The sequence below is a fragment of the Lepisosteus platostomus genome, chromosome 13, assembly GCF_059453375.1.
Source record: "Lepisosteus platostomus isolate fLepPlt1 chromosome 13, fLepPlt1.hap1, whole genome shotgun sequence".
NCBI lineage: Eukaryota > Metazoa > Chordata > Actinopteri > Semionotiformes > Lepisosteidae > Lepisosteus > Lepisosteus platostomus.
In genome coordinates this window covers 13,538,486-13,565,013 of record NC_142623.1, presented here as the reverse complement: position 1 = coordinate 13,565,013, position 26,528 = coordinate 13,538,486, and the positions used below count along the sequence as shown (strand labels likewise).

General features: G+C 51.8%; 1 protein-coding gene across 4 annotated transcripts in view; it reads right to left on the bottom strand.

Moving 5' to 3' along the window:
- LOC148649971 (voltage-dependent P/Q-type calcium channel subunit alpha-1A-like) overlaps positions 1 to 26,528 on the bottom strand; it is a 126,634-nt gene that overhangs the window by 81,158 nt on the left and 18,948 nt on the right. For all 4 annotated transcript variants that reach the window (XM_088603245.1, XM_088603244.1, XM_088603247.1 and 1 more), the window contains exons 2-3: positions 16,110 to 16,216; positions 15,456 to 15,595 (exon numbers count right to left, since the gene is read on the bottom strand). In XM_088603245.1, coding sequence (XP_088459371.1) covers positions 15,456 to 15,595; positions 16,110 to 16,216 — 247 coding nt within the window. The remainder of the gene's footprint in view (positions 1 to 15,455; positions 15,596 to 16,109; positions 16,217 to 26,528) is intronic.

Genomic DNA, 26,528 nt, shown 5'->3' with positions numbered 1-26,528 from the left:
CTGCACACTACAGAACCACACCAGACACCCCACTCCACACCAGACACCCCACTGCACACTACAGAACCACACCAGACACCCCACTCCACACCAGACACCCCACTGCACACTACAGAATCACACCAGACACCCCACTGCACACTACAGAATCACACCAGACACCCCACTGCACACTACAGAACCACACCAGACACCCCACTGCACACTACAGAACCACACCAGACACTGCATTGCACACCAGACACCCCACTCCACTACTGCACTACTACACTGCTTCTGTACCAAAACTGCCCCTCCCTCCCCCACAGTCGAGAGAACGTGTTCCCCATCCTTCATACTGGCTCTTTTTGTGGTCACGGTGGAGGCTTAGGGGCTTTTCATGGAGAATTTTGTAGTCTCCTCCACTGCACCGACACAGAGTGGCCACAAGAGGGGGTGCTGCACTGACCGGAGTCCCCGCAGACAGAGAGCTGGTACAGACTGTGCTTTTGATCTTGGCCTCAGTACAGGGTCATACAGACACTGGGAACAGGCAGGTATGTCTTCAATTTCCAGACAGACACACTGGTGTCCTACGAGGAACACCTTTCAGGGTTATGGTGTTACAGCAGTTTTGTGTAACAGCTGAATTGTTAAACTTGTCGATGGTTAGATCGGCATGCACATCCTTTTCCCTGCTGGAAGTCGGATATGTCTTACTGACGCACCTAGATACTGGTGGAGCAGCTGTCTGTGGCTGCTAAGTGTGACCTTATTCACACAAAAGGGGAACCAGAACCTCTTGGTGGTTCTGTCGCCGCAGTGCTATAAAACAGCCAGATCAGATTAATATTCTTTTCCACAACAGACAGCTGCGCTCCTAAAGTCAAACGGCAGCACACAGCTCCCTGCTCCTCAAACCCACGTGGCCGAGGGCTGAATCTGGGCCGGGCCAGGCCGCACACTGGGCGGTAGGTCTGCCCTGGCCTCTCTGGCCAGCCCTGCTCCTCCTGCCCACTGTCCGACCCAACTGCCGGGTTCTCCGGTACCAGGGACAGGAACCCCAGCAGGGATGGGACAGAGCCAAGACGCTGGGAGGAGACGCGGACGGAAAGGCCCAGGCCCTGCGAGGAGCTGGACTGTAGTTCCTCACAGGCCAAAGAGCCAAGTCTGGCCCAGAGAGAGAGTCTGGAGCAGAGAGGAGTGAGAGAGGAGTGAGAGAGGAGAGAGAGTCTCTCTCATTCTTCTGTCTACAGTATATGTAAATATTTTATAATATGTCATTGTTGTAAATGTCTGTAGATTTTATATTAATTTTATTTTTTGTTTTGTTTCATGTGAATTTCATTATTTTATTTGCTTTGGCAACACTGATTGTACCCATCGGTCATGCTAATAAAGCACCTTGAATTGAATTGAATTGAGAGTCCGGAGCAGAGAGGAGTGAGAGAGGAGTGAAAGAGGAGAGAGAGAGGAGTGAGAGAGGAGAGAGGGGAGAGAGAGAGGAGTAAGAGAGGAGTGAGAGAGGAGAGAGAGGAGTGAGACAGGAGTGAGAGAGGAGATAGAGAGTGAGAGAGGAGAGATGAGTGAGAGAGGAGTGAGAGAGAGCGGCGAGCCCTGTGAGTCAGCCCTGGTCTCTCCTACAGCCCCATCGAGAGCATCTGGGGAACACAGCCACATCCAGGGAGAGAGTCCGGAGCAGAGAGGAGTGAGAGAGAGGAGTGAGAGAGGTGGGAGAGAGAGGAGTGGAAGAGAGAGGAGTGACAGGGAGAGGAGTGAGAGGTGGGAGAGAAGCAGGAGGTGGGAGAGAGAGGAGTGGGAGAGGTTGGAGTGAGAGGAGTGAGAGAGGTGAGAGAGAGGACTGGGAGAGAGAGGATTGAGAAGAGTGAGCGGAGTGAGAGAGAGAGGAATGAGAGGAGGAGAGGGGTGAGAAACGGGAGTCGAGCAGCAGCAGTGAGACGCAGGTAGTCTAACAGGAGTCACCCAGGGGAGGGAAGTGATAGCTTGTGTGCGCCGGGTTAAACACAGGGATTCACACTCTCTGAAGGAACATCAGTGGAGAGATGAGGTGTTTGTGGAGCCGTCAGCCCAGGAATTCTGCAGGGACTCACTGCCAATCTCCTTCCTGCCAGGCAGAGGAGCAGCACCAGCTGCCAGCCTGCAGCTCTCTCCCCACCCAGCTGCGCGCCGGACCGAACCGGATCCGCCCTGGAGCCACAGCTCAGACACACATCTCAGCGTTTGCACTGGAGACTTGTGCCTCTTGTCTGTGTCTTCTTGGACCACCTCGCTTGTTTGGTAATTGGTAGTTTATTGATCAGAGGATGGGTGGCACGGTGGCGCAGTGCTTAGCATTGCTGCCTGGCAACACTGAGGCCTTGGGTTGAAAACCTGAGATGTTATCTGTGTAGAGTCTGCATGTTCTCCCTGTGTTTATGTGGGTGTCCTCCTGGTGCTTTGGTTTCCTCCAGGCCCTGGTGTGAGTGTGTCTGTTTGTGCCCTGCAATGCACTGGCATCCCGTCCAGGGTGTACCCTGCCTGGTGCCCGTTGCTTGCTGGGATAGGCGCCAGCTCCCTGACGGCCCTGAATTGGATGAAGTGGCTGAAAGGATGGATGATACAAGAATCTCATCCAGCTGTCTCGAGAATGAAGCCAGGGCATGGCTGGGCAGCTTGTTCCACACTCCCACCACCCTGTATGTAAAGTAATGCCTCCAATTCTCAATTAAAAAAACTATGTCTTAGTAGTTTTCGCTTTAGGCCTCCGGTGTTTTACTGAACATTCTGATGGAGTCTTCTGGGTTAAATGTATCAGCAAGAACCTGGAAAACTTAAATCATGTCCTCCCACAGTTTTCTCTGTTCAAGCCTGAAAAGGTTCCGTTGGTTCAGCCTGCAAGTATATGACATTCCCTTAAATCCAGGAATATATCTGGTGGCCCTTCTCTTGATTGATTCCATAGCATCAATAACTTTTATTCAATATGGTAAAGAAAGCTGCACATAATACTGAATGACATCTTACTAGTGCACTGTGCAGTTTAAACACAAATCCTTTGATTTCAATTCTGCATTTTAACTCTATGCTTTCATGTGTTGATTATCCTTTTTTGATTCTCCATATTGTCCAGCAGGTGTTTTTCTGTGAGATTTATGTGCGTTAGTGTGTGCGTGTACTTGTGCGAGTTAGTTTGTGAGATTGTGTGAGTTACCATGTGTGTGTGCTTGTGTGTGTTAGTGTGTCTGTGAGATTGTTTGAGTTAGTGTGTGCATGTGCTTTTGTGTGTAAGTGTTTCTATAAGAATGTGTGCATTAGTGTGTTTCTGTACTTCTGGTGAGTTAGTGTGTGCATGTGCTTGAGCGTGTGTGTGTTAGTGTGTCTGTGAGATTGTTTGAGTTAGTGTGTACATGTGCTTGAGCGTGTGTGTTAGTGTGTCTGTGAGATTGTTTGAGTTAGTGTGTACATGTGCTTTAGCGTGTGTGTGTTAGTGTGTCTGTGAGATTGTTTGAGTTAGTGTGTACATGTGCTTGAGCGTGTGTGTGTTAGTGTGTCTGTGAGATTGTTTGAGTTAGTGTGTACATGTGCTTGAGCGTGTGTGTGTTAGTGTGTCTGTGAGATTGTTTGAGTTAGTGTGTACATGTGCTTGAGCGTGTGTGTGTTAGTGTGTCTGTGAGATTGTTTGAGTTAGTGTGTACATGTGCTTGAGCGTGTGTGTGTTAGTGTGTCTGTGAGATTGTTTGAGTTAGTGTGTACATGTGCTTTAGCGTGTGTGTGTTAGTGTGTCTGTGAGATTGTTTGAGTTAGTGTGTACATGTGCTTTAGCGTGTGTGTGTTAGTGTGTCTGTGAGATTGTTTGAGTTAGTGTGTGCATGTGCTTGAGCGTGTGTGTGTTAGTGTGTCTGTGAGATTGTTTGAGTTAGTGTGTACATGTGCTTGAGCGTGTGTGTTAGTGTGTCTGTGAGATTGTTTGAGTTAGTGTGTACATGTGCTTTAGCGTGTGTGTGTTAGTGTGTCTGTGAGATTGTTTGAGTTAGTGTGTACATGTGCTTGAGCGTGTGTGTGTTAGTGTGTCTGTGAGATTGTTTGAGTTAGTGTGTACATGTGCTTGAGCGTGTGTGTGTTAGTGTGTCTGTGAGATTGTTTGAGTTAGTGTGTACATGTGCTTGAGCGTGTGTGTGTTAGTGTGTCTGTGAGATTGTTTGAGTTAGTGTGTACATGTGCTTGAGCGTGTGTGTGTTAGTGTGTCTGTGAGATTGTTTGAGTTAGTGTGTACATGTGCTTTAGCGTGTGTGTGTTAGTGTGTCTGTGAGATTGTTTGAGTTAGTGTGTACATGTGCTTTAGCGTGTGTGTGTTAGTGTGTCTGTGAGATTGAGGAAAGTGATGGAAACCCCTGCAGGAGCTACAGCCTCAATCATGTCACTTATGCATTGCATTGGATTTATTATTACAGTTTAGGATAATTATTTTTAATACTATCGTTTCAGCTCAGCTTTGCTTTCTGTCTGAGATGTTCTGGATGGTACAGTGTAACATGATAACAAAAGTTTACTCTATCATCATTATTATTACAATATTTGTAGTAAGTGTGTGAGCATGCCTAGGCATAAAAGTGTATTATATTTGGAGGATATTATTATTATTATTATTATTATTATTATTATTATTATTATTAACAACGTAGTTTCTCTGACTGCATCACACCACCTCTCTGGGTCTCTTCCCATTCCCATTCACCGCATCTCCATAGCAACCGGTCATTTCTCATTCACACAGTTTCCACGGTTACTGGCCTCTTCTCATTCATAACTGTTTCCACGGCAACAGGGCCCTTGCTCATTGATAGAATCTTGGGGAGGCATCAGTATTCTGAGCCCGTTCAGCATTGCCGCGGCAACGGGACCAGGGGAGGGGCCCATGCTATTGATTTCTATTTTTTCTTTTTTGAAAGGCTTGGAGTCTCTGCTCTGCTGCTACAGAAGACACATTCACAAAAACACAGAGACACTAAAACTCAGAATGCTCCCTGTTTCTAAATATATGCTTTATGACACAATAACAAAACCTGACATTTTCAAACACAGATGGACACACTTACAGAGCTGCGCGTTCTGCAGTGTGTCCCAGACGTGAATGCCTCGGTATCAGTGTGTGTGTGTGTGTGTGTGTGTGTGTGTGTGTGTGCGTGCGCGTGCGTGCGCGTGAGTGTGTGTGTGGTTGGCAATGTGGCAGTGCCATGTGTTCACTCAGTGTGGGCGCCTGTCCACTCAGAGCCACCCTGCTGCGCGCCAGGCTCACTGCTCCGCGCGCCAATGACTCATTCCGCCAGGAGGAGCCCAGCCCTCTCCCAATGACACAGAGAGACATACTTGCCGAAGTGGGTCATCAGAACTTTGCTGCTGTTCTGATGGGCCACACTGCAGCTCTCAGACTCTCGCCTTCATGCTGCCTCTTTCTCTAGCCCTTTCTACCAGCCACTAACCCACACTGCTTCCCCATGTCATTCCCTGAGCCCTGATCTCCTGTCAACACTTCCTTCCTGGTCATTCCCTGTGCCCAAATCTCCAGACCACACTGACTCCCTGGGTCATTCCCTGAGCCCTAATCTCCAGACCACACTGACTCCCTGGGTCATTCCCTAAACCCAAATCTCCAGACCTTACTGGCTCCCTGGGTCATTCCCTGAGCCCTAATCTCCAGACCATACTGACTCCCTAGGTCATTCCCTGAGCCCTAATCTCCAGACCACACTGACTCCCTGGGTCATTCCCTGAGCCCTAATCTCCAGACCACACTGACTCCCTGGGTCATTCCCTAAGCCCAAATCTCCAGACCTTACTGGCTCCCTGGGTCATTCCCTGAGCCCTAATCTCCAGACCATACTGACTCCCTAGGTCATTCCCTGAGCCCTAATCTCCAGACCACACTGCCTCCCTGGGTCATTCCCTGAACCCTAATCTCCAGACCACACTGCCTCCCTGGGTCATTCCCTGAACCCTAATCTCCAGACCACACTGACTCCCTGGGTCATTCCCTGAACCCTAATCTCCAGACCACACTGCCTCCCTTACCCACTCCCTGGGTCTCAGCTCTAATCTCCAGCACCACATCCTACTTTTGTAATTTAATCCCTGTGTGCATTGGTTTGTATTCCATGTGATCCACACACTCTCACTTGTGCTGCATGGTGGTCAGCACCATGGACAGCTCTGCACACTCTCACTTGTACTGTATGGCAATGAGCCCAATGGACAGCTCTGCACTTTCACTGGCACACAGCTTCTTTTCTATTTTGTCAGTACACTATCCGTATTATAGCTATTCTATAGCTAGGATACAGAAACAGAATATTTCCACACTCTAATATTCCGTACTTGGAGTATCCAGTTCAATAGTACCAATGTAGAACGTATTATAGAGCATCCTGAATAATCTGTTTCAAAATACTTGTAAAACCTGTAAGTTATTGTTCAATTTAACAAGGCAATTAAGAAAACATGCATGCAATTCAATTAAGGAAACACTGGTCCTTCAGATATTTAGATGTTTGTTCAAAATTAACTATATTATGCAAAAATAAATCTTTAGAAACTATTGGCTACCTGCTTGATTAGGCCGTATAGATATATCTGACAGTAAGAACCATGGACAGCTCCAGATCCATCTGTATTGTACAGCGCACGCTGGTCTGTATCTGACTTTCAGAACCATGGACAGCTCCAGATCCATCTGTATTGTACAGTGCACGCTGGTCTGTATCTGACTTTCAGAACCATGGACAGCTCCAGACTCGTCTGTATTGTACAGTGCACGCTGGACTGTATCTGACTTTCAGAACCATGGACAGCTCCAGACCCGTCTATATTGTACAGCGCACGCTGGACTGTATCTGACTTTCAGAGCCATGGACAGCTCCAGACCCGTCTATTGTACAGTGCACGCTGGACTGTATCTGACTTTCAGAACCATGGACAGCTCCAGATCCATCTGTATTGTACAGTGCACGCTGGACTGTATCTGACTTTCAGAACCATGGACAGCTCCAGACTCGTCTGTATTGTACAGTGCACGCTGGACTGTATCTGACTTTCAGAACCATGGACAGCTCCAGATCCATCTGTATTGTACAGTGCACGCTGGCCTGTATCTCACTTTCAGAACCATGGACAGCTCCAGACCCATCTGTATTGTACAGTGCACGCTGGCCTGTATCTCACTTTCAGAACCATGGACAGCTCCAGATCCATCTGTATTGTACAGTGCACGCTGGCCTGTATCTGACTTTCAGAACCATGGACAGCTCCAGACCCGTCTATATTGTACAGTGCACGCTGGCCTGTAAGTCAGGGAAAACTGAGTTTCAGAACCATGGACAGCTCCAGACCCGTCTGTATTGTGCAGTCAACCTAGTGTGAACAACTGACCAGAACCTCACGTGCGTTATTCTTTAAGGTGAAGATTTTAATTGCCTAAAGGATAATATCTTTCATTTACTCTCTTCTTCCTCCTGATCAGCCTTAAAACTTTTTGAATGTGATTAATAAAATAAAAAATATATATTTATTAAAAATAAAATTAATAATTTAATGCTTCAGCAGGTGCTGTTAATGTAGTTTGATAGTTAGCCAAAATTAATAAAGTAACAATAACAATTAAAGTTCCTTAATATTTATTATGACAAAGACTACTGCAAAAATCATTTTTTTTCTGTTGCCAAGTTCCCTTTACTATGGAATACCGGAATACTACAACACTACAGAATTTCAAGAAAATTGGAATAGAAGTCCTGCCTTTCCCAGGGGAGCTTGTGTCTCTCCCATCAACCCACACAGACCCGTCCGGTTCAGGAAGGGAAGGGAAGAATCAGCACACATTCCGCATGCAATAGCAAACTCACAGCTCAAGACAAGCGCCCCCTGGTGCTTCATGTTAGAAATACCAGCCACCCTGGTGCATTGTTAATGATATACAGTATACATATGTTAGATGGTGCCTGCACAAGGAAAAACTGATAGATGCAAATTCACTGGAACTGTTTGATTCGAAACGGAGAAAGAAAGCTCCCCATTGGCTGGAGACAGAGTGGAGAGGGAGAGGGCAGGCTGGAGAGCTACAGAACAGATACTGGGCCCGTCGTGAAGCAGTGCTGGCAGGCTCCCTCAGTAGTGAACACGTGTCACCGCTGCCCTACCGCCCCCCTGATCTGCAGCGTTAGTACAGCCTGTTACACAGCGTATGGGGAAGATCCCTTAATCGGAAGAGCCCACTGCAGCCCAGAGGCGTGCCGCGAGCCGGAGGATCGATACCGGATAAACCAGCTCGTGTGCGATCTCTCCATCCGCCTGTGTCCTCAGACCATCCCCCTCCAAGCTCTCGCACACTCGCTCTGCCCCTCTCTCTTCCCTCTCCTGCGTTCCTGCTGAACTCAGCAGAACAGGCTCACTCAGCTGATAGCCCAGCACCCAGCCTGTGCCAAACTGCCTCTCTCCCCCTCCCCCCTCTCCCCTCCCCCTCCCTCCTCTCTCTCGCTCTCCATCATTTCCAGTGGCTTGCCTGTCGCTCTCCTCTCCCTCCCCTGTCGACTCGCATTCTTCCCTTTCTCCCTCCTTCCCCACTGCCCATCCCTCCCCCTCCCCCCTTCCCCCTGCGCAGAGCTGTAGTAGGAGCAAAAGCAGCAGAAAAAGCAAAAAATACAGTACAATTCTCCATCCTTCGCTTCAGCTCTCTGTCTCTTACACACACACAGCCTCCATTAGCTACACCAGCTCCACCTCCTCTCTCTCTCCATTAGTGCTGCTCACTCAGCGAGTTGCTGTTCTCTCCAGTCCCTCACCCCGCTGTGAACACGGGATCGGCGCAGATACTCAACACCAGACACAGCGAGATGCCAGAGACCAGGGGCTGAACAAGGGCATTAGGGAGAGAGGGGGGGGGCACAGGGGCAGTAGTCCAGGCCTCCCAGTCATGAGCCTGCCAGCGTGTGGCGTAAGGCACCGTGTCTATTCAGCAAGCCTGGTGCTGCTAGCCGTGCCGGCAGTGAAATTGGGGAGACAGATGCCGTGCCAGCCGGGCACAGTCACGACACACAGCTACTATAGCCAAGACACAAACACGCTGCCACGTCTGAAAGTCCGTCCCCAGCGGGCCAGGGTTTGCAGGGAGACCAGGAGAACAGGCATCGGGAGAGTGGCATTCCGTGTCCACGGGCGTGGGGAACAGGATCGGCATGCCAGAGAGGGAGGGGCGCCGTGCCAGTGCGATTCGGTCAGGCCGTAAATAGAAATCAAAGGCACAGGGCAGGAAGGAGAGGAGAGCAGAGCGGAGGGGAGAATCATTTCATCTTCAAAGCGCTTTGGAAATGAAAGAAACATCAACAGTAAACTCACAAAAGGCCAAGAGAGGGAGAGGATTTAGAAGAGAGGGGGAAAAGAGGGGCGACACTCTGTCCTTGTGCTACACTGTGATGAGAGGACATCTGGGCCAGACAGTGTTAATCCCCCTGCACTGTGTGTGTACTGATACAACTGTGAACGTACACCACGCCGCACGAGTAACTGGAACAGAGTGAGAGTACACCACGCCGCACAAGTAACTGGTACAGAGTGAGAGTACACCACACCGCACGAGTACTGGCACAGAGTGAGAATACACTACGCTGCACGAGTACTGGCACAGAGTGAGAATACACTACAGTACGCTGCACAAGTACTGGCACAGAGTGAGAATACACTACAGTACGCTGCACGAGTACTGGCACAGAGTGAGAGTACACCACACCGCACGAGTACCGGCACAGAGTGAGAATACACTAAGCTGCACGAGTACTGGCACAGAGTGAGAATACACTACGCTGCACAAGTACTGGCACAGAGTGAGAATACACTACGCTGCACGAGTACTGGCACAGAGTGAGAATACACTACGCTGCACGAGTACTGGCACAGAGTGAGAATACACCACGCTGTATGAGTAACTGGCACAGAGTGAGAATACACCACACCGCACGAGTACTGGCACAGAGTGAGAATACACTACGCTGCACGAGTACTGGCACAGAGTGAGAGTACACTACGCCGCATGAGTACTGGTACAGAGTGAGAGTACACCACACCGCACGAGTACTGGCACAGAGTGAGAATACACTACGCTGCACGAGTACTGGTACAGAGTGAGAATACACTACGCTGCACGAGTACTGGCACAGAGTGAGAGTACACTACGCCGCACGAGTACTGGTACAGAGTGAATATACACTACGCCGCACGAGTACTGGTACAGAGTGAGAATATACCACGCTGTATGAGTAACTGGCACAGAGTGAGAATACACCATGGCGCACGAGTACTGGCACAGAGTGAGAGTACACCATGCTGCACGAGTTACTGGTACAGAGTGAAAGTACACCACTCCACACGAGTTACTGGTACAGAGTGAGAGTTCCCCCCCCCAACATGAGTAACTGGTACAGAGTGAGAATACACCCCACTGCACAAGTACTGGCACAGACTGAGAGTACACCACGACACACGAGTTACTGGCACAGACTGAGAGTACACCACGACACACGAGTTACTGGCACAGAGTGAGAGTACACCACGACACACGAGTTACTGGCACAGAGTGAGAGTACACCACGCCGCATGAGTAACTGGTACAGAGTGAGAGTACACCATGCCGCATGAGTAACTGGCACAGAGTGAGAGTACACTACGCCGCACGAGTAACTGGCACAGAGTGAGAATACACCACGCCACACGAGTTACTGGCACAGAGTGAGAGTACACCACGACACACGAGTTACTGGCACAGAGTGAGAGTACACCACGCCGCATGAGTAACTGGTACAGAGTGAGAGTACACCACGCCGCATGAGTAACTGGTACAGAGTGAGAGTACACCACTCCGCATGAGTAACTGGTACAGTGAGAGTACACCACGCCACATGAGTAACTGGTACAGAGTGAGAATACACCACTCCGCATGAGTAACTGGTACAGAGTGAGAGTCCACCATGCCGCACGAGTTACTGGTCCAAGAGTAGGCAGCTGTACAGAGCATGCAAGGGTACACTGTGCCAAGTGAGTAACTTTTGTTGGTACAGCAGTGAGTATACGGCTGTGTGTGGTGGCATAGCTGTGTGCATATATTTGTGTGTTTCTAAAATAGCCTCTATACAGCTGCACATGTCAGTACAGCTGTGTGTTTGCAGTACAAATGTGTGTGTTTATGTGTGGTGGTACAGCTATGTGTGTGTGTTTTTTTGTGTTTTATTACAGCTGTGTGTGTATATGCGTGTAGGAGTGTGTTTGGTGGTACAGCTGTGGACATTTGCCGATATAGGTGTGTGTATGGAGTGTGTATTGGTACAAGTCTATGTGTGTCTGTGTCTCATTAAAGCTATTTGTGTATATTTGGGTATGTGTGTGGTGGAACATCTGTGTGTGTTTGTCGATACAGCTATGTGTGTATGGTACAGCTATGTGTGAGTATGTGTGTGGTACAGCCGTCTGTGTATGTGTGTCTGTATGGCAGTACTGCTGTGTGTGCTTGTGCTGTGTATATCACTGTGTGTCTCAATGTGTGTGTTTGTTGATACAGCTGTCTGTGTATATTTGTGTGTGTGTCAGTACAGCTGTGTGTGTATGTGTGTGTTTGTCAATACAGCTGTGTATGTGTGTGTTTGTCGATACAGCTATGTGTGTGTGGTACAGCTGTGTGTATATGTGTGTGCTACAGCTGTGTGTGTATGTGTGTGCATGTGTGTGTGCTACAGCTGTGTGTGTATGTGTGTGCATGTGTGTATGCTACAGCTGTGTGTGTATGTGTGTGTATGTGTGTATGCTACAGCTGTGTGTATATGTGTGTGTGCTACAGTTGTGTGTATATGTGTATGTTTGTTTATATGTGTGTATTCTACAGCTGTGTGTATGTGTGTGTATATCTGTGTGTATGTGTATATATGTGTTTATGCTACAGCTCTGTGTGTATGTGTGTGTATATATGTGTTTATGCTACAGCTCTGTGTGTATGTGTGTGTATATATGTGTTTATGCTACAGCTCTGTGTATATGTGTGTATATATGTGTTTATGCTACAGCTCTGTGTGTATGTGTGTGTATATATGTGTTTATGCTACAGCTCTGTGTATATGTGTGTATATATGTGTTTATGCTACAGCTCTGTGTGTATGTGTGTGTATATATGTGTATGCTACAGCTGTGTGTGTATATAAGTGTGTATGTGTGTGTATATATGTGTGTATGTGTGTGTTTATATATGTGTATGCTACAGCTGTGTGTGTATGTGTGTGTATATATGTGTGTACGTGTGTGTGTGTATATATATGTGTATGCTACAGCTGTGTGTGTATATATGTGTGTATGTGTATGCTACAGCTGTGTGTGTATATAAGTGTGTATGTGTGTGTATATATGTGTGTATGTGTGTGGATATATATGTGTATGCTACAGCTGTGTGTGTATATAAGTGTGTATGTGTGTGTATATATGTGTGTACGTGTGTGTGTATATATATGTGTATGCTACAGCTGTGTGTGTATGTGTGTGTATATATGTGTGTACGTGTGTGTGTATATATGTGTATGCTACAGCTGTGTGTGTATGTGTGTGTATTTATGTGTGTACGTGTGTGTGTGTATATATATGTGTATGCTACAGCTGTGTGTGTATGTGTGTGTATATATGTGTGTATGTGTGTGTATATATATGTGTATGCTACAGCTGTGTGTGTATGTGTGTGTATATATGTGTGTACGTGTGTGTGTGTATATATATGTGTATGCTACAGCTGTGTGTGTATGTGTGTGTATATATGTGTGTACGTGTGTGTGTGTATATATATGTGTATGCTACAGCTGTGTGTGTATGTGTGTGTATATATGTGTGTACGTGTGTGTGTGTATATATATGTGTATGCTACAGCTGTGTGTGTATATATGTGTGTATGTGTATGCTACAGCTGTGTGTGTATGTGTGTGTATATATGTGTGTACGTGTGTGTGTGTATATATGTGTTTATGCTACAGCTGTGTGTGTATATTGTGTGTATGTGTATGCTACAGCTGTGTGTGTATATATGTGTGTATGTGTGTGTGTATATATATGTGTATGTGTGTGTATATATATGTGTATGCTACAGCTGTGTGTGTATGTGTGTGTATATATGTGTATGTGTGTGTATATATATGTGTATGCTACAGCTGTGTGTGTATGTGTGTGTATATATGTGTGTACGTGTGTGTGTATATATATGTGTATGCTACAGCTGTGTGTTTCGGTGTTCCAGTGTCTCAGGGCTGCAATGGATGATTGATCATCTGCAGCAGCAGAAAACAGGTTACTGCAGCATCACACTCTCTCTCAGCCCCCTCTCACTCCCTCCCTCCCTCCACATCTTGCTCCTTCTCTCTGTATCTCCCCCTCTGTGTTTCTCCCCACCCCTCTCCTGTCTCCCAACTTACTCTCATTCCTCTCTCTCCATCTCTGGCGCTCCAATCCCACCCCCTCCCCCTCCCCCCTCCTGCTCTGCCGAAGCCCCAGGGAGTGGAGAGACGCACAGAGTCACGTGGCATTCCAGGCACTCAGGCACTGCAACACTACAGTAACCAGCCGCGCTGCTCGGCCGCCCATTTAATATTTCATTCATGCATCCACCTATCTGTCCTCGTCTGTGTCCACTTCTCTCCCTGCATGTTCACCCGGCCCCGGACGCAGCCGAAAAGCACACGGGTCGACGTCAGATGTAAAGAAAACGGCACCAGAGCTCATGGCAGGGTCTCTGGGATCCGGATCCGAGCAGTTGACTGTTTCAGAGCTGTGCCTGGACCAGTCAGCTAGTGGACCGCTGACGAGAGCAGAACGGCCCAGCTGCCAGCGATCCGAGGGAGACGCCTGCGAGCGCCAGGCCACCCGCCCTGCGCGGAGTGGAGCCGCGATGGGTGGAACTGCCCCACGTGACCCTGCCTGGGCGGAGTGCAGCTAGCCTCGTGTGTGTGCCAGGCGTGGCCTCTGGGGGGCGCTACAGAGTGACCGTGTCTTGACCCCGCAGAGGGACTGTACTGGCGACCAGCTCCACAAAGGCCTCTCACCCGAAATTGTAAGCTCCGGGGATTCCACTTCACAAGTAGTTTCCCCTCTGCCAAGGGGTTCTTACAGAGGGGGTTGGAGCTCGGCGGTTATTTTGCGCCCCCTGCCCAGATGTCACCCCAGAGGAGGCTACAGGTGCGCCCTGGCCCCTCTCCCTCCCTGCTCCCTCCCCGCTCCCTCCCCGCACGGAGAAGTGACATTTCCTGCAGCTCCAGCCAGTCTCTCCCGCTGTGACGCTGTGATGTCTCCCTGCGAACTCCGTCCTCATTAAGTCAAGGGAGAGGAGCTGCGCTAATCAAACACAGCCCAGCGCCTGGCATGGGCCTCACCGCACGCACCCCTGTCTCTCTCCAGGAAGAGTGGGCACACAGCTGTGTGTGCTTAACCACGGAGCACAGAGGAACACACACCTCACAGGACAGAGCTGTGTGTGCTTAACCACGGAGCACAGAGGAACACACACCTCACAGGACAGACCGCTGTGTGTGCTTAACCACGGAGCACAGAGGAACACACACCTCACAGGACAGACCGCTGTGTGTGCTTAACCACGGAGCACAGAGGAACACACACCTCAGACACAGTACAGACCGCTGTGTGTGTTTAACCACAGAGCACAGAGGAACACACACCTCAGACACAGGACAGAGCTGTGTGTGTTTAATCACAGAGCACAGAGGAACACACACCTCAGACACAGGACAGACCGCTGTGTGTGTTTAATCACAGAGCACAGAGGAACACACACCTCAGACACAGGACAGAGCTGTGTGTGTTTAATCACAGAGCACAGAGGAACACACACCTCAGACACAGGACAGAGCTGTGTGTGTTTAATCACAGAGCACAGAGGAACACACACCTCAGACACAGGACAGACAGCTGTGTGTGCTTAACCACAGAGCACAGAGGAACACACACCTCAGACACAGGACAGACAGCTGTGTGTGTGTTTAATCACAGACAACAGAGGAACACACACCTCAGACACAGGACAGACAGCTGTGTGTTTGTTTAACCACAGAGCTCAGAATAACACACACACACAGTCTCAGATACATACAGTACAGCCTCACAGGACAGACAGCTGTGTGTGTTTAAGCATAGAGCTCAGAATAACACACACACACTCTCACACTCACTAGACAGATAGCTGTGTGTGTTTACTCAAAGAGCACAGAGGAACACACACACCTCAGATACAGGACAGACTGCAGAACACACACACCCCCTCAGACAGCTGTGTGCTGTACTACGTGTACTGCCTGTCTGCAGCTCAGTAAAGACTGAGGACCCATGATGCATGGTGCAGGAGCCACTGTCCTCACCCCAGGACATGTGCAAGTACTGCAACCCTCTGGCAAGGCACTCACCCAGTGAGGACGACCACGAAGTCCATGACGTTCCAGCCATTACGCAGGTAGGAGCCCTTGTGGAAAGCGAAGCCCAGAGCCAGAATCTTAATCCCAGCTTCAAAACAGAAGATCCCAATGAAGTAGGGCTCTGTATCGTCCTGCAATGGCAACACAACATCACCAACATACCAAAGTATACAGTACATAACAACACACATGTAACTTTCCTGTATCTTAACCACTGGACCAGCTGTTCGCCTGGTTTGACAGTCCTGTATCTTAACCACTGGACCAGCTGTCCTCCTGGTGTGACAGTCCTGTATCTTACCCACTGGACCAACTGTCCTCCTGGTTTGACAGTCCTGTATCTTACCCACTGGACCAGCTGTCCTGCAGGGGTAACAGTCTCTGTATATTCTGGGGCAGTGCGGTGGCTCTGTGGTTAAGTTCCCGCGGCCAGCAGAGGAATCCTACTCCTTTGGGCCCCTGAGCAAGGCCCTTAACCCCAGCTGCTCCAGTGGGTGCCGTATAAATGGCTGACCCTGCGCTTCTATCCCTGTCTGTGTGTCTCATGGAGAGCAAGATGGGGTATGTGACAAATTCCTAATACAAGAAATTGTATATGGCTAATAAATCTATCATCTGTAACAGTAGGGAAGGGGTGTTACTCACCAGGCGTTCTGACATTGGGGTCTTGTCCCCGTCAGGCAGGTGCTGCTCCAGAGCCAGGACGATGCAGTTGGCAATGATGGTAGCTAAGATCATGTATTCAAAAGGAGTGAGGGAGGCAAGGTTAAGGAAAACAACAGAGCGAACGCACTGTCCATCAGAGAGGGGGCACTAAAGCGTTCCCAGCCTGAACGCCTGTTTCAGAACCTTCTCCAAATCGCAAGCAGAGCTGAGAACAGATGCCCCTCCCCCCTGCTCTCAGACTGAAATACACGTCCAGTCATGTTCTATACCACGGTGAGCACGCTGGCCTGGACAGGGGCTGGATCTTGCAGGAACTAGGCACTCGACCTCCCTGGGTAAGGAAGTGAGCACCCTAGACCATGGGTGAGGAGCTGCTCTCCCAGCCCGAAGAGAAGTTAATCAGAGCTAAGCGACTAACGAGCATCCCATTAAGAGATGGCGATATCTGTCCAAGTCACTCAGTCAGCCCAGGCCCTACAGCTCACATTGCTGCTTCATGAACACGCTCACTCACAGCCCTGCGCTGCAGTGTGTCTCCCTGTGGCCTGGTGTGTGTAACTGTCTCACCAGGTCTTTCCCTTCTGTACTGCACTTTAACCATGATCACCTGGGCCTCCCTGCACTTTTACAACATTGACACTGGGCTTCACTGCACTGCACTGTGCTTTTACCCTGATCTCACTAGGCTTTGCTGCACTGGAGTGTGCTACTCTGTTAAAGCAGTCCACAGTCCTAGGTAAGGAATTTAAGGGAATTAAGAACACTGTGGCGATCAGCCTGCTGACTCAAGTAATGGTAACTAGAGTTTGGAACAGAGCGGAAGTGTCCGGGAATGGAATTTTTCCCTTGGGATAGGACCCGGGTCTTAGTCCTCTTGGCAGCTGTAACTGGGACTGGCTGGGGGCACTGCCAGCCCCGGAGCGTGGTCTGAGTAATGGCCCTGTGTGTTCTGTAAGAGGAAATAAAACTTCCACTGTGTCCAATTAGTATCAATATAATCAGCAAGAGTGATGGCCCAGCCCTCCCCCCCAGCCGCTCAGCCGAGCCTCTCTGTTTAATTAAAGTGGCTCGGAGACGCGGTCGGCAGCCAGCAGCCAGCCTGCGGATCTCGGGGCGGTACGGGCAGGGCTGGCTCTCGCAGGACGGCTTGGCACGCAGAGACGCCCCGTTCATTCTTAAAAAGCTCCGAGCACTGACTCAGCCAGGCAGGGGCCAGCGGCGCTCCGACACAGAGCCTGAGTCAGTGGACGGGCTCGGGGGGGGGGGCGCTGATTCCCGACGTTCCGACTCCGACATTTAATTAATTCCCACACCCAGGGGTCAGAAATCGATGGTGAGAGAGGCAGCTATCCAATCAGACTCATGGAGACTTTCCACTTGGACCCAGGACTCAGCTTGGAGTCAGACACCAACGGGGTTGCGAATCAGACTCCCACTGCACAGCGCTCTGATCTGCTCCAGGTTTTACACTGACCCAGACCAGAACCGGTGAACGGGCCAGAGGGGACAGAGGGTGTGGTGCTGGACCCAGATCAGAACCGGTAAACGGGCAAGAGGGGACAGAGGGTGTGGTGCTGGACCCAGATCAGAACCGGTGAACAGGCCGGAGGGGACAGGGGGACAGAGGGGTGTGGTGCTGGACCCAGATCAGAACCGGTGAACGGGCCGGAGGGGACAGGGGGGACAGAGGGGTGTGGTGCTGGACCCAGATCAGAACCGGTGAACGGGCCGGAGGGGACAGGGGGACAGAGGGGTGTGGTGCTGGACCCAGATCAGAACCGGTGAACGTGCCGGGGGGGACAGGGGGACAGAGGGGTGTGGTGCTGGACCCAGATCAGAACCGGTGAACGGGCCGGAGGGGACAGGGGGGACAGAGGGGTGTGGTGCTGGACCCAGATCAGAACCGGTGAACGGGCCGGAGGGGACAGGGGGGACAGAGGGGTGTGGTGCTGGACCCAGATCAGAACCGGTGAACGGGCCGGAGGGGACAGGGGGGACAGAGGGGTGTGGTGCTGGACCCAGATCAGAACAGGTGAACGTGCCGGGGGGGACAGGGGGACAGAGGGGTGTGGTGCTGGACCCAGATCAGAACCGGTGAACGGGCCGGAGGGGACAGGGGGACAGAGGGGTGTGGTGCTGGACCCAGATCAGAACCGGTGAACGGGCCGGAGGGGACAGGGGGGACAGAGGGGTGTGGTGCTGGACCCAGATCAGAACCGGTGAACGGGCCGGAGGGGACAGGGGGGACAGAGGGGTGTGGTGCTGGACCCAGATCAGAACCGGTGAACAGGCCGGAGGGGACAGGGGGACAGAGGGTGTGGTGCTGGACCCAGATCAGAACCGGTGAACGGGCAAGAGGGGACAGGGGGACAGAGGGGTGTGGTGCTGGACCCAGATCAGAACCGGTGAACGTGCCGGGGGGGACAAGGGGGACAGAGGGGCCACTCAGTGCAGGATTGTTGCCGAGAGCTGAGCCTGGCCAAAACCATTTCCTGCTCGCAGGCACACAGCAGGACCAGCGGAGGATCGGGCTGCCCGACGGCCGTATCCCTTCACTCTCTGCGATCGATGAGCAGGAATCGGAAGAGGCCGGGCCGAAACCCGAGATCCTCGCCCCTGCTGCACTCCTGCGTGCTCCGGCCCGGCGCTCCGGAAGAGGTCCGGCTGCCAGGACGCTGGGAGTCTCTGCTGCTCTCCCCGCGCGGCTATAAATAGCGAGGCGAGTCCTCGGAGCAGGGAAGGGAACGTGCGTTTCTCTCGCCCTCTCGCTTGCCTTTTTAAAGCAGCGTCTTTTCCCAGACTCCAGCACTTTCCCTGCGCTGTATCTCACAAGATCCCAGCTTTCTGGCTGAGGTCCGCAGTGACCCAATTTAATCCAGCCACGTGCCGGATCCTGCCTGGGGGCAGGTGGGATAAGAAGACCCTCTACAGCCGCCCTGATGCCTGGAACAGCATGGCACGGGCCAGCGGGGCTCAGCTGTGAGCACCCCGAGGCCACAGGAGCCCCGCCCTGCTCCTGCGTCACTCCGTCAGGAGCGCCAAGTTCGCCTGTCCGCCCCCTGCGCCCTGCCAGTGTCTGAAAGCCAGGACTCAGGGCACGGCTGCACCGGACACCCCTCGACCCCAGTCACCCAGGCTTGTCTGGAGGCAGGAGCAGAGCATGCTGGAAGAGGGGAGCGGGACAGACGCCCAACAGGGAGGTGGACAGGCTGGGTCTCTCCAGCTCCCCTTACTGTGAGGGGGCCGCCAGTCCGTGAAAGTGGGTACCCCTACTGCACAGCCCCCTGAGTGTCACCCAGAGCCCAGCTCGGGAGATCAAGACCTGTCGTCTGGCACTTTGCACACACTATTCCACAAGGCACACACGACCTTTGTCTGCATCAATTCGGAACCACAGCAAATGAACAGGCTTGAAATCTCCACAGTACAGGAGGTTCTGGATTCGATACAAGAGCGCTGCAGCCAGTGACAGCTGGGGCGGATCAGAGTGCATCACGCCCTTCAGCGACACACCATGTCAGCAGAGGCCCTCACAACAGACAACAGGGGAGACTCCCTGAACCCCAGAATTCAACCTGGGATTCCCATTAACTGCTGTAAAGGGAAGGGCCTGGACAGCAGACACCCCCTCAGAACCGCAGTTCACCCCCAACACAAGAGACCGGGGCTTCACAATCCCACACACTGGCTCTCTGACTGCCAGGCCTGGTCTTTATAGCTTCTCTACGAATAAACACCTCCTTGACATTTTCCCAAGAACTTCAGAATGAGGCCAGCAGGGAGGCAGCCGACACACAGGAGAGAGACACATTTGTTACAGACTAACAGGTGAAGAGAGAACACAGGAGAAACTGCCGCCAGGAAGGACACAGTACTCTTCAAGCAGGGCAAGACTAGAAGGAATCAGACCAGACTCCCACTGCGCAGCAGTCTGATCCACTCCAGGTTTAACTGTATTATTATTCAGACTCCCACTGCACAGCAGTCTGATCCACTCCAGGTTTTACAGTATCATTATTCAGACTCCAGCTGTATAGCAGTCTGATCCACTCCAGGTTTTGCTGTATTATTCAGACTCCAACTGTAGAACAGTCTGATCCACTCCAGGTTTTACTGTGTTATTCAGACTCCAACTGCGCAGCTCCAGGTTTTCCCAGCTGCAGGAATCTCGGGCCCTGGCAGCCGCAGGAGAGCAGGTCTGCTGGCTGGTCTCTGGGCTCGACAGCAGCAGCAGAACCACATGTGACTCCGCGAACACGAGCATGAAAAATCAATCCATCACACCGGCTCTCAGAGCTCAGCTCCCAAAAATAGCCACGCTCCCGCGTCACTGCACAGCCGCACACCAGCACACTAGCGAGGCCTGCGCCCCTGAATTATTCACGGGCAGCGAGGAGGGGAGACAGCCAGCTCACACGCGTGGCACGCCGAGCAGACAGGCAGCGCGGAGCGGGGCGCGGACCCCCCCGCAGCCGGGCGAGAGAAACGGGACGGACAGGCGTCTACAGCCGCGCCCGGGGGGCCATCGGGCAGGAGGAGGTCCGCCCCAAGCCCCGGCCCCTCTGTCCCTGGGGCAGGACAGCGCCAGACACACCCACTCTGAGCCTCGGGGTTCCCTAAGGGACGCCCCATGCCGAGGAGCTCGGTGGCAGATGGAGCCCCGTGGGCACAGAGAGATAACAGGAGCGGGAGCTCACTGGACCAGGGGACAGGAGACACAGAACTCCTGTCGCCTGACCTGAAGGATCCATCAGCTCCTTTATTAAAGAGCAGCATTTCCGGATTCCTGTATCCTGGATCGCAGCATCCACTTGGAATCGGGAATGCATAATTCTGAGAGGCACTGCCACGGCCGCTGACAGTCTAACACTCTGAACCTCGGAAGGCAGCTCGGCCAATATTTCTATTCCCGGAATTCCCGGGATAAATCTGCATAGTAATCTTTCCTCATGCTCTTCAGGCAACAGCAAGCAGTCCTCCCTCACTGGGCCCGATCACGCACACTACCCACAGAGAGTGCACGGCACAGCCCCAAGAGAGGAGACACCTGGGGGTACAGCCCTGAGACAGGAGAGGCCTGGGGGTACAGCCTGAGAGAGGAGAGACCTGGGGGACAGCCCTGAGAGAGGAGACACCAGGGGGTACAGCCCTGAGAGAGGAGACACCAGGGGGTACAGCCCTGAGACAGGAGAGGCCTGGGGGTACAGCCTGAGAGAGGAGAGACCTGGGGGTACAGCCCTGCGAGAGGAGATGCCTGGGGGTACAGCCTGAGAGAGGAGACACCAGGGGGTACAGCCTGAGAGAGGAGACACCTGGGGGTACAGCCTGAGAGAGGAGAGACCAGGGGGTACAGCCCTGAGAGAGGAGAGACCTGGGGGTACAGCCCTGAGAGAGGAGACACCTGGGGGTACAGCCTGAGAGAGGAGAGACCTGGGGGTACAGCCTGAGAGAGGAGACACCAGGGGGTACAGCCTGAGAGAGGAGACACCAGGGGGTACAGCCCTGAGAGAGGAGACACCAGGGGGTACAGCCTGAGAGAGGAGAGACCTGGGGGTACAGCCCTGAGAGAGGAGACACCAGGGGGTACAGCCCTGAGACAGGAGACACCTGGGGGACAGCCCTGAGAGAGGAGAGGCCTGGGGGTACAGCCTGAGAGAGGAGACACCTGGGGGTACAGTCTGAGAGAGGAGACGCCTGGGGGTACAGCCTGAGAGAGGAGACGCCTGGGGGTACAGCCTGAGAGAGGAGAGACCTGGGGGTACAGCCCTGAGAGAGGAGAGGCCTGGGGGTACAGCCTGAGAGAGGAGACACCAGGGGGTACAGCCTGAGAGAGGAGACGCCTGGGGGTACAGCCTGAGAGAGGAGAGACCTGGGGGTACAGCCTGAGAGAGGAGAGACCTGGGGGTACAGCCCTGAGAGAGGAGACACCAGGGGGTACAGCCTGAGAGAGGAGACACCTGGGGGTACAGCCTGAGAGAGGAGACACCAGGGGGTACAGCCCTGCGAGAGGAGACACCTGGGGGTACAGCCCTGAGAGAGGAGACACCTGGGGGTACAGCCCTGCGAGAGGAGATGCCTGGGGGTACAGCCCTGAGAGAGGAGACACCAGGGGGTACAGCCCTGAGAGAGGAGACACCTGGGGGTACAGCCTGAGAGAGGAGACACCAGGGGGTACAGCCCTGAGAGAGGAGACACCAGGGGGTACAGCCCTGAGAGAGGAGAGACCTGGGGGTACAGCCTGAGAGAGGAGACACCTGGGGGTACAGCCTGAGAGAGGAGACGCCTGGGGGTACAGCCTGAGAGAGGAGAGACCTGGGGGTACAGCCTGAGAGAGGAGACACCTGGGGGTACAGCCTGAGAGAGGAGACACCTGGGGGTACAGCCTGAGAGAGGAGACGCCTGGGGGTACAGCCCTGAGAGAGGAGAGACCTGGGGGTACAGCCCTGAGAGAGGAGAGGTCTGGGGGTACAGCCTGAGAGAGGAGACACCAGGGGGTACAGCCCTGAGAGAGGAGACACCAGGGGGTACAGCCCTGAGAGAGGAGACACCTGGGGGAGACAGTGAAGGAGAGGAACACTCCGGGGGACACTGAAGCAGATAGAGACAGGAACATGGAGGGTCTGGAGAGGAACAAGAAGTGAAGAAGAGGAGGGGGAGATTCAGGGAGAGTGTCTAGGGTCTCCTTCTCTACATGTTTGCTGAAACAAACAAGCAGATAGAAAGAGGTATACAAGCAAACCCAGTCTATATCCCAGAGCTGGTGCCTGTTACTCAGACCTCTGCACACCAGCCAGGGCTCGACAGCCACTACATTATCAGCAGGCAGGATCTCACTAGAGAGGGATGATAAATAATTTAGATTCTGCAGGCTGAATCTTGATCACTGCTTTCACAGGCCGGATAACAGAGGCTGCTGGGTCAGTCAGTCCACAGGCTGGAGCACAGAGACCACTGGGTCAGTCAGTCCACAGGCCAGATAACAGAGGCTTCTGGGTCAGTCAGTCCACAGGCTGGAGCACAGAGACAGCTGGGTCAGTCAGTCCACAGGCCAGATAACAGAGGCTTCTGGGTCAGTCAGTCCACAGGCTGGAGCATAGAGACAGCTGGGTCAGTCAGTCCACAGGCCAGATAACAGAGGCTTCTGGGTCAGTCAGTCCACAAGCTGCAGCACAGAGACTGCTGGGTCAGTCAGTCCACAAGCTGCAGCACAGAGACTGCTGGGTCAGTTAGTCCACACAGTGAGCAGAGGAGCAGAAGAAGCTGCACAGCAGAGCCTAAGTGCACATCTACACAGAACAGCACACCCCTAATGCACTTCTGCACTGCACAGCACACTAACAGAACAGTACAGCCCTAATGCACATCTATGCTGCAAAGTAGAACCCTAGTGTACAACTACACTGCAAAGCGCACTGACAGCACAATCCTGTCCTAGTGTACATCTAGACTGCACAGCACATCCCTAGCGCACATCTACACTGCAAAGCACACGCCTAATGCACTTCTGCACTACAAAGCACAATGACAGCCCAGCCCTAGTGCACATCTACACAGCACAACACTACTGATTGCACAGTATAGCCCTACTGCACATCTACACAACATACTGACTGCACAGCACTGCCCTGCTAAACATTTACACTGCACACCACACCCCAAGTGCACTTCTACGCTGCACAGCCCTAGTGCACTTCTACACTGCACAGCACACTGACTGCACAGCACACTGACCGCATAGAACCATCCTAGTGCACATCTACATTGCACAGCACACTGACTGTCGAGCACAGCTCTAGTGCACATCTACACTGCACAGCACACTGATAGCACAACCCTAGTCCACATCTACTCTGCACAACACAACCCTAGTTCACATCTACACTGCACTGCCCTAGTCCACATCTACACTGCACAGCACTGCCCTAGTGTACATCTACACTGCACAGCACACTGACTGCACAGCACAGCCCTAGTGCACATCTACACTGCACAGCACACTGACTGCACAGCATGGCCCTAGTCCACATCTACACTGATCAGCACACTGATAGCACATCTATACTGCACAGCACACTGACTGCACAGCACTGCCCATAGTCCACATATACACCCCACAACACAACCCTAGTCCACATCTACACTGCACAGCACTGCCCTAGTGTACATCTACACTGCACAGCACACTGACTGCACAGCACAGCCCTAGTGCACATCTACACTGCACAGCACACTGACTGCACAGCACAGCCCTAGTGCACATCTACACTGCACAGCACACTGACTGGACAGCACTGCCCTAGTCCACATCTACACTGCACAGCACGGCCCTAGTGCACATCTACACTGCACAGCACACTGATAGCACATCTACACTGCACAGCACACTGACTACACAGCACAGCCTTAGTGCACATCTACACTGCACAGCACAGCTCTAGTGCACATCTACACTGCACAGGACAATGACTGCACAGCACAGCCTTAGTGCACATCTACACTGCAGAGCACAGCCCTAGTGCACATCTGCACTGCACAGCAAAGCCCTAGTGCTGTACAGCACACAGACTGTACAAGTGACACCACACTCCCATAGATCACAGCTCTGACAAATCCTGCCCACATTTAACTACCTCAGATCCAAACAGCTACACAAGATGCATATCTTCTGTAGATAAATATAAAACAGCAATTCCTAATACATCTGAAAAGTGAACAGCCAAAAGTGAGCTCTGGGTCCTGACAAAGAGTATCAGTGCATGCTAATGCAATCAATGTTAATAAAATCTCACCTCCTACACACGGACAAAGACACACTGACACCAGAAACAAAGTGGAAGAACCAAAGCCCTTTAAATGCTACATCACTGGCCAGACCAGACTCCAATTCTTCTGCAGTCTGAGCCAGTCCAAGTTTCAGAAGCTGTGTGCCTCTGGTAAAAAGACTGACACCAGGAAATGCAGAGTCCAAGTTGATGACCCTCTTCTGTGTGAAAATTTACACACAGAAAAATATAAAGTGCTTAACACTGGTGACCTGCATCCAAACCAAGCTCCTCAAGGTTCATTCTGAGTGATTAATGACTGAGAGATCTATCACGGTGATGAGCATGGAGAGGGACATTTAAGGGAGCCACAGCTCTTTTGAAAAGTGTTGGTAGGATTAACCTCATAAACCCTGGACAGTGGACATTAGGTCATGTCTTGCTTTCCTGCTCTCCCACTCCTGTTTGCACAAGAACCCTGCAATCTATCAGACTACTGTGCAGTTAGAGTCTGACTGACAACACTAAAACGTGCAGTGGATCAAATTGCTCTGCATTTGGAGTGCAGAAGGAGTCTCCTTTGATTTACCTCTTTAGATACCTTCCTGTAATCTTTCAGAAGACCTTTCTGTAAATGTGTGCGTCTAATTGACCCATGGACAGGCTAAGCAGATTTCAAAGAAATCCATTCACCCATATTCTAACTGTTTTATCCAATACACAGTCACAGGGGAGAACCAGCAAGCTACAGCTACAAGGCAGGATACGCTCTGGACGGGACAAAGGACTGAATCACAGCAGCCAGGACACACTGACACACTCTCTCACACCAGACTGAATCACAGCAGCCAGGACACACTGACACACTCTCTCATACCAGACTGAATCACAGCAGCAGGACACACTGACACACTCTCTCACACCAGACTAACAGCAGCCAGGACAAACAGACACACTCTCTCACACCAGACTGAATCACAGCAACAAAGACACACTGACACCACAGCAGCCAGGACACATTGACACACTTTCTCACACCAGACTGAATCACAGCAGCCAGGACACACTGACACACTCTCTCACACCAGACTGAATCACAGCAGCCAGGACACACTGACACACTCTCTCACACCAGACTGAATCACAGCAGCAGGACACACTGACACACTCTCTCACACCAGACTGAATCACAGCAACAAGGACACACTTACACACTCTCTCACACCAGACTGAATCACAGCAGCCAGGACACACTGACACACTCTCTCACACCAGACTGAATCACAGCAGCCAGGACACACTGACACACTCTCTCACACCAGACTGAATCACAGCAGCCAGGACACACTGACACACTCTCTCACACCAGACTGAATCACAGCAGCCAGGACACACTGACACACTCTCTCACACCAGACTCACAGTAGCAAGGACACACTGACACGCTCTCTTGCACTACATTGAATCACAGCAGCCAGGATACACTGACACACTCTCTCACACCAGACTGAATAACAGCAGCCAGGACACACTGACACACTCTCTCACACCAGACTGAATCACAGCAGCCAGGACACACTGACACACTGACACCAGACTGAATCACAGCAGCCAGGACACACTGACACACTCTCTC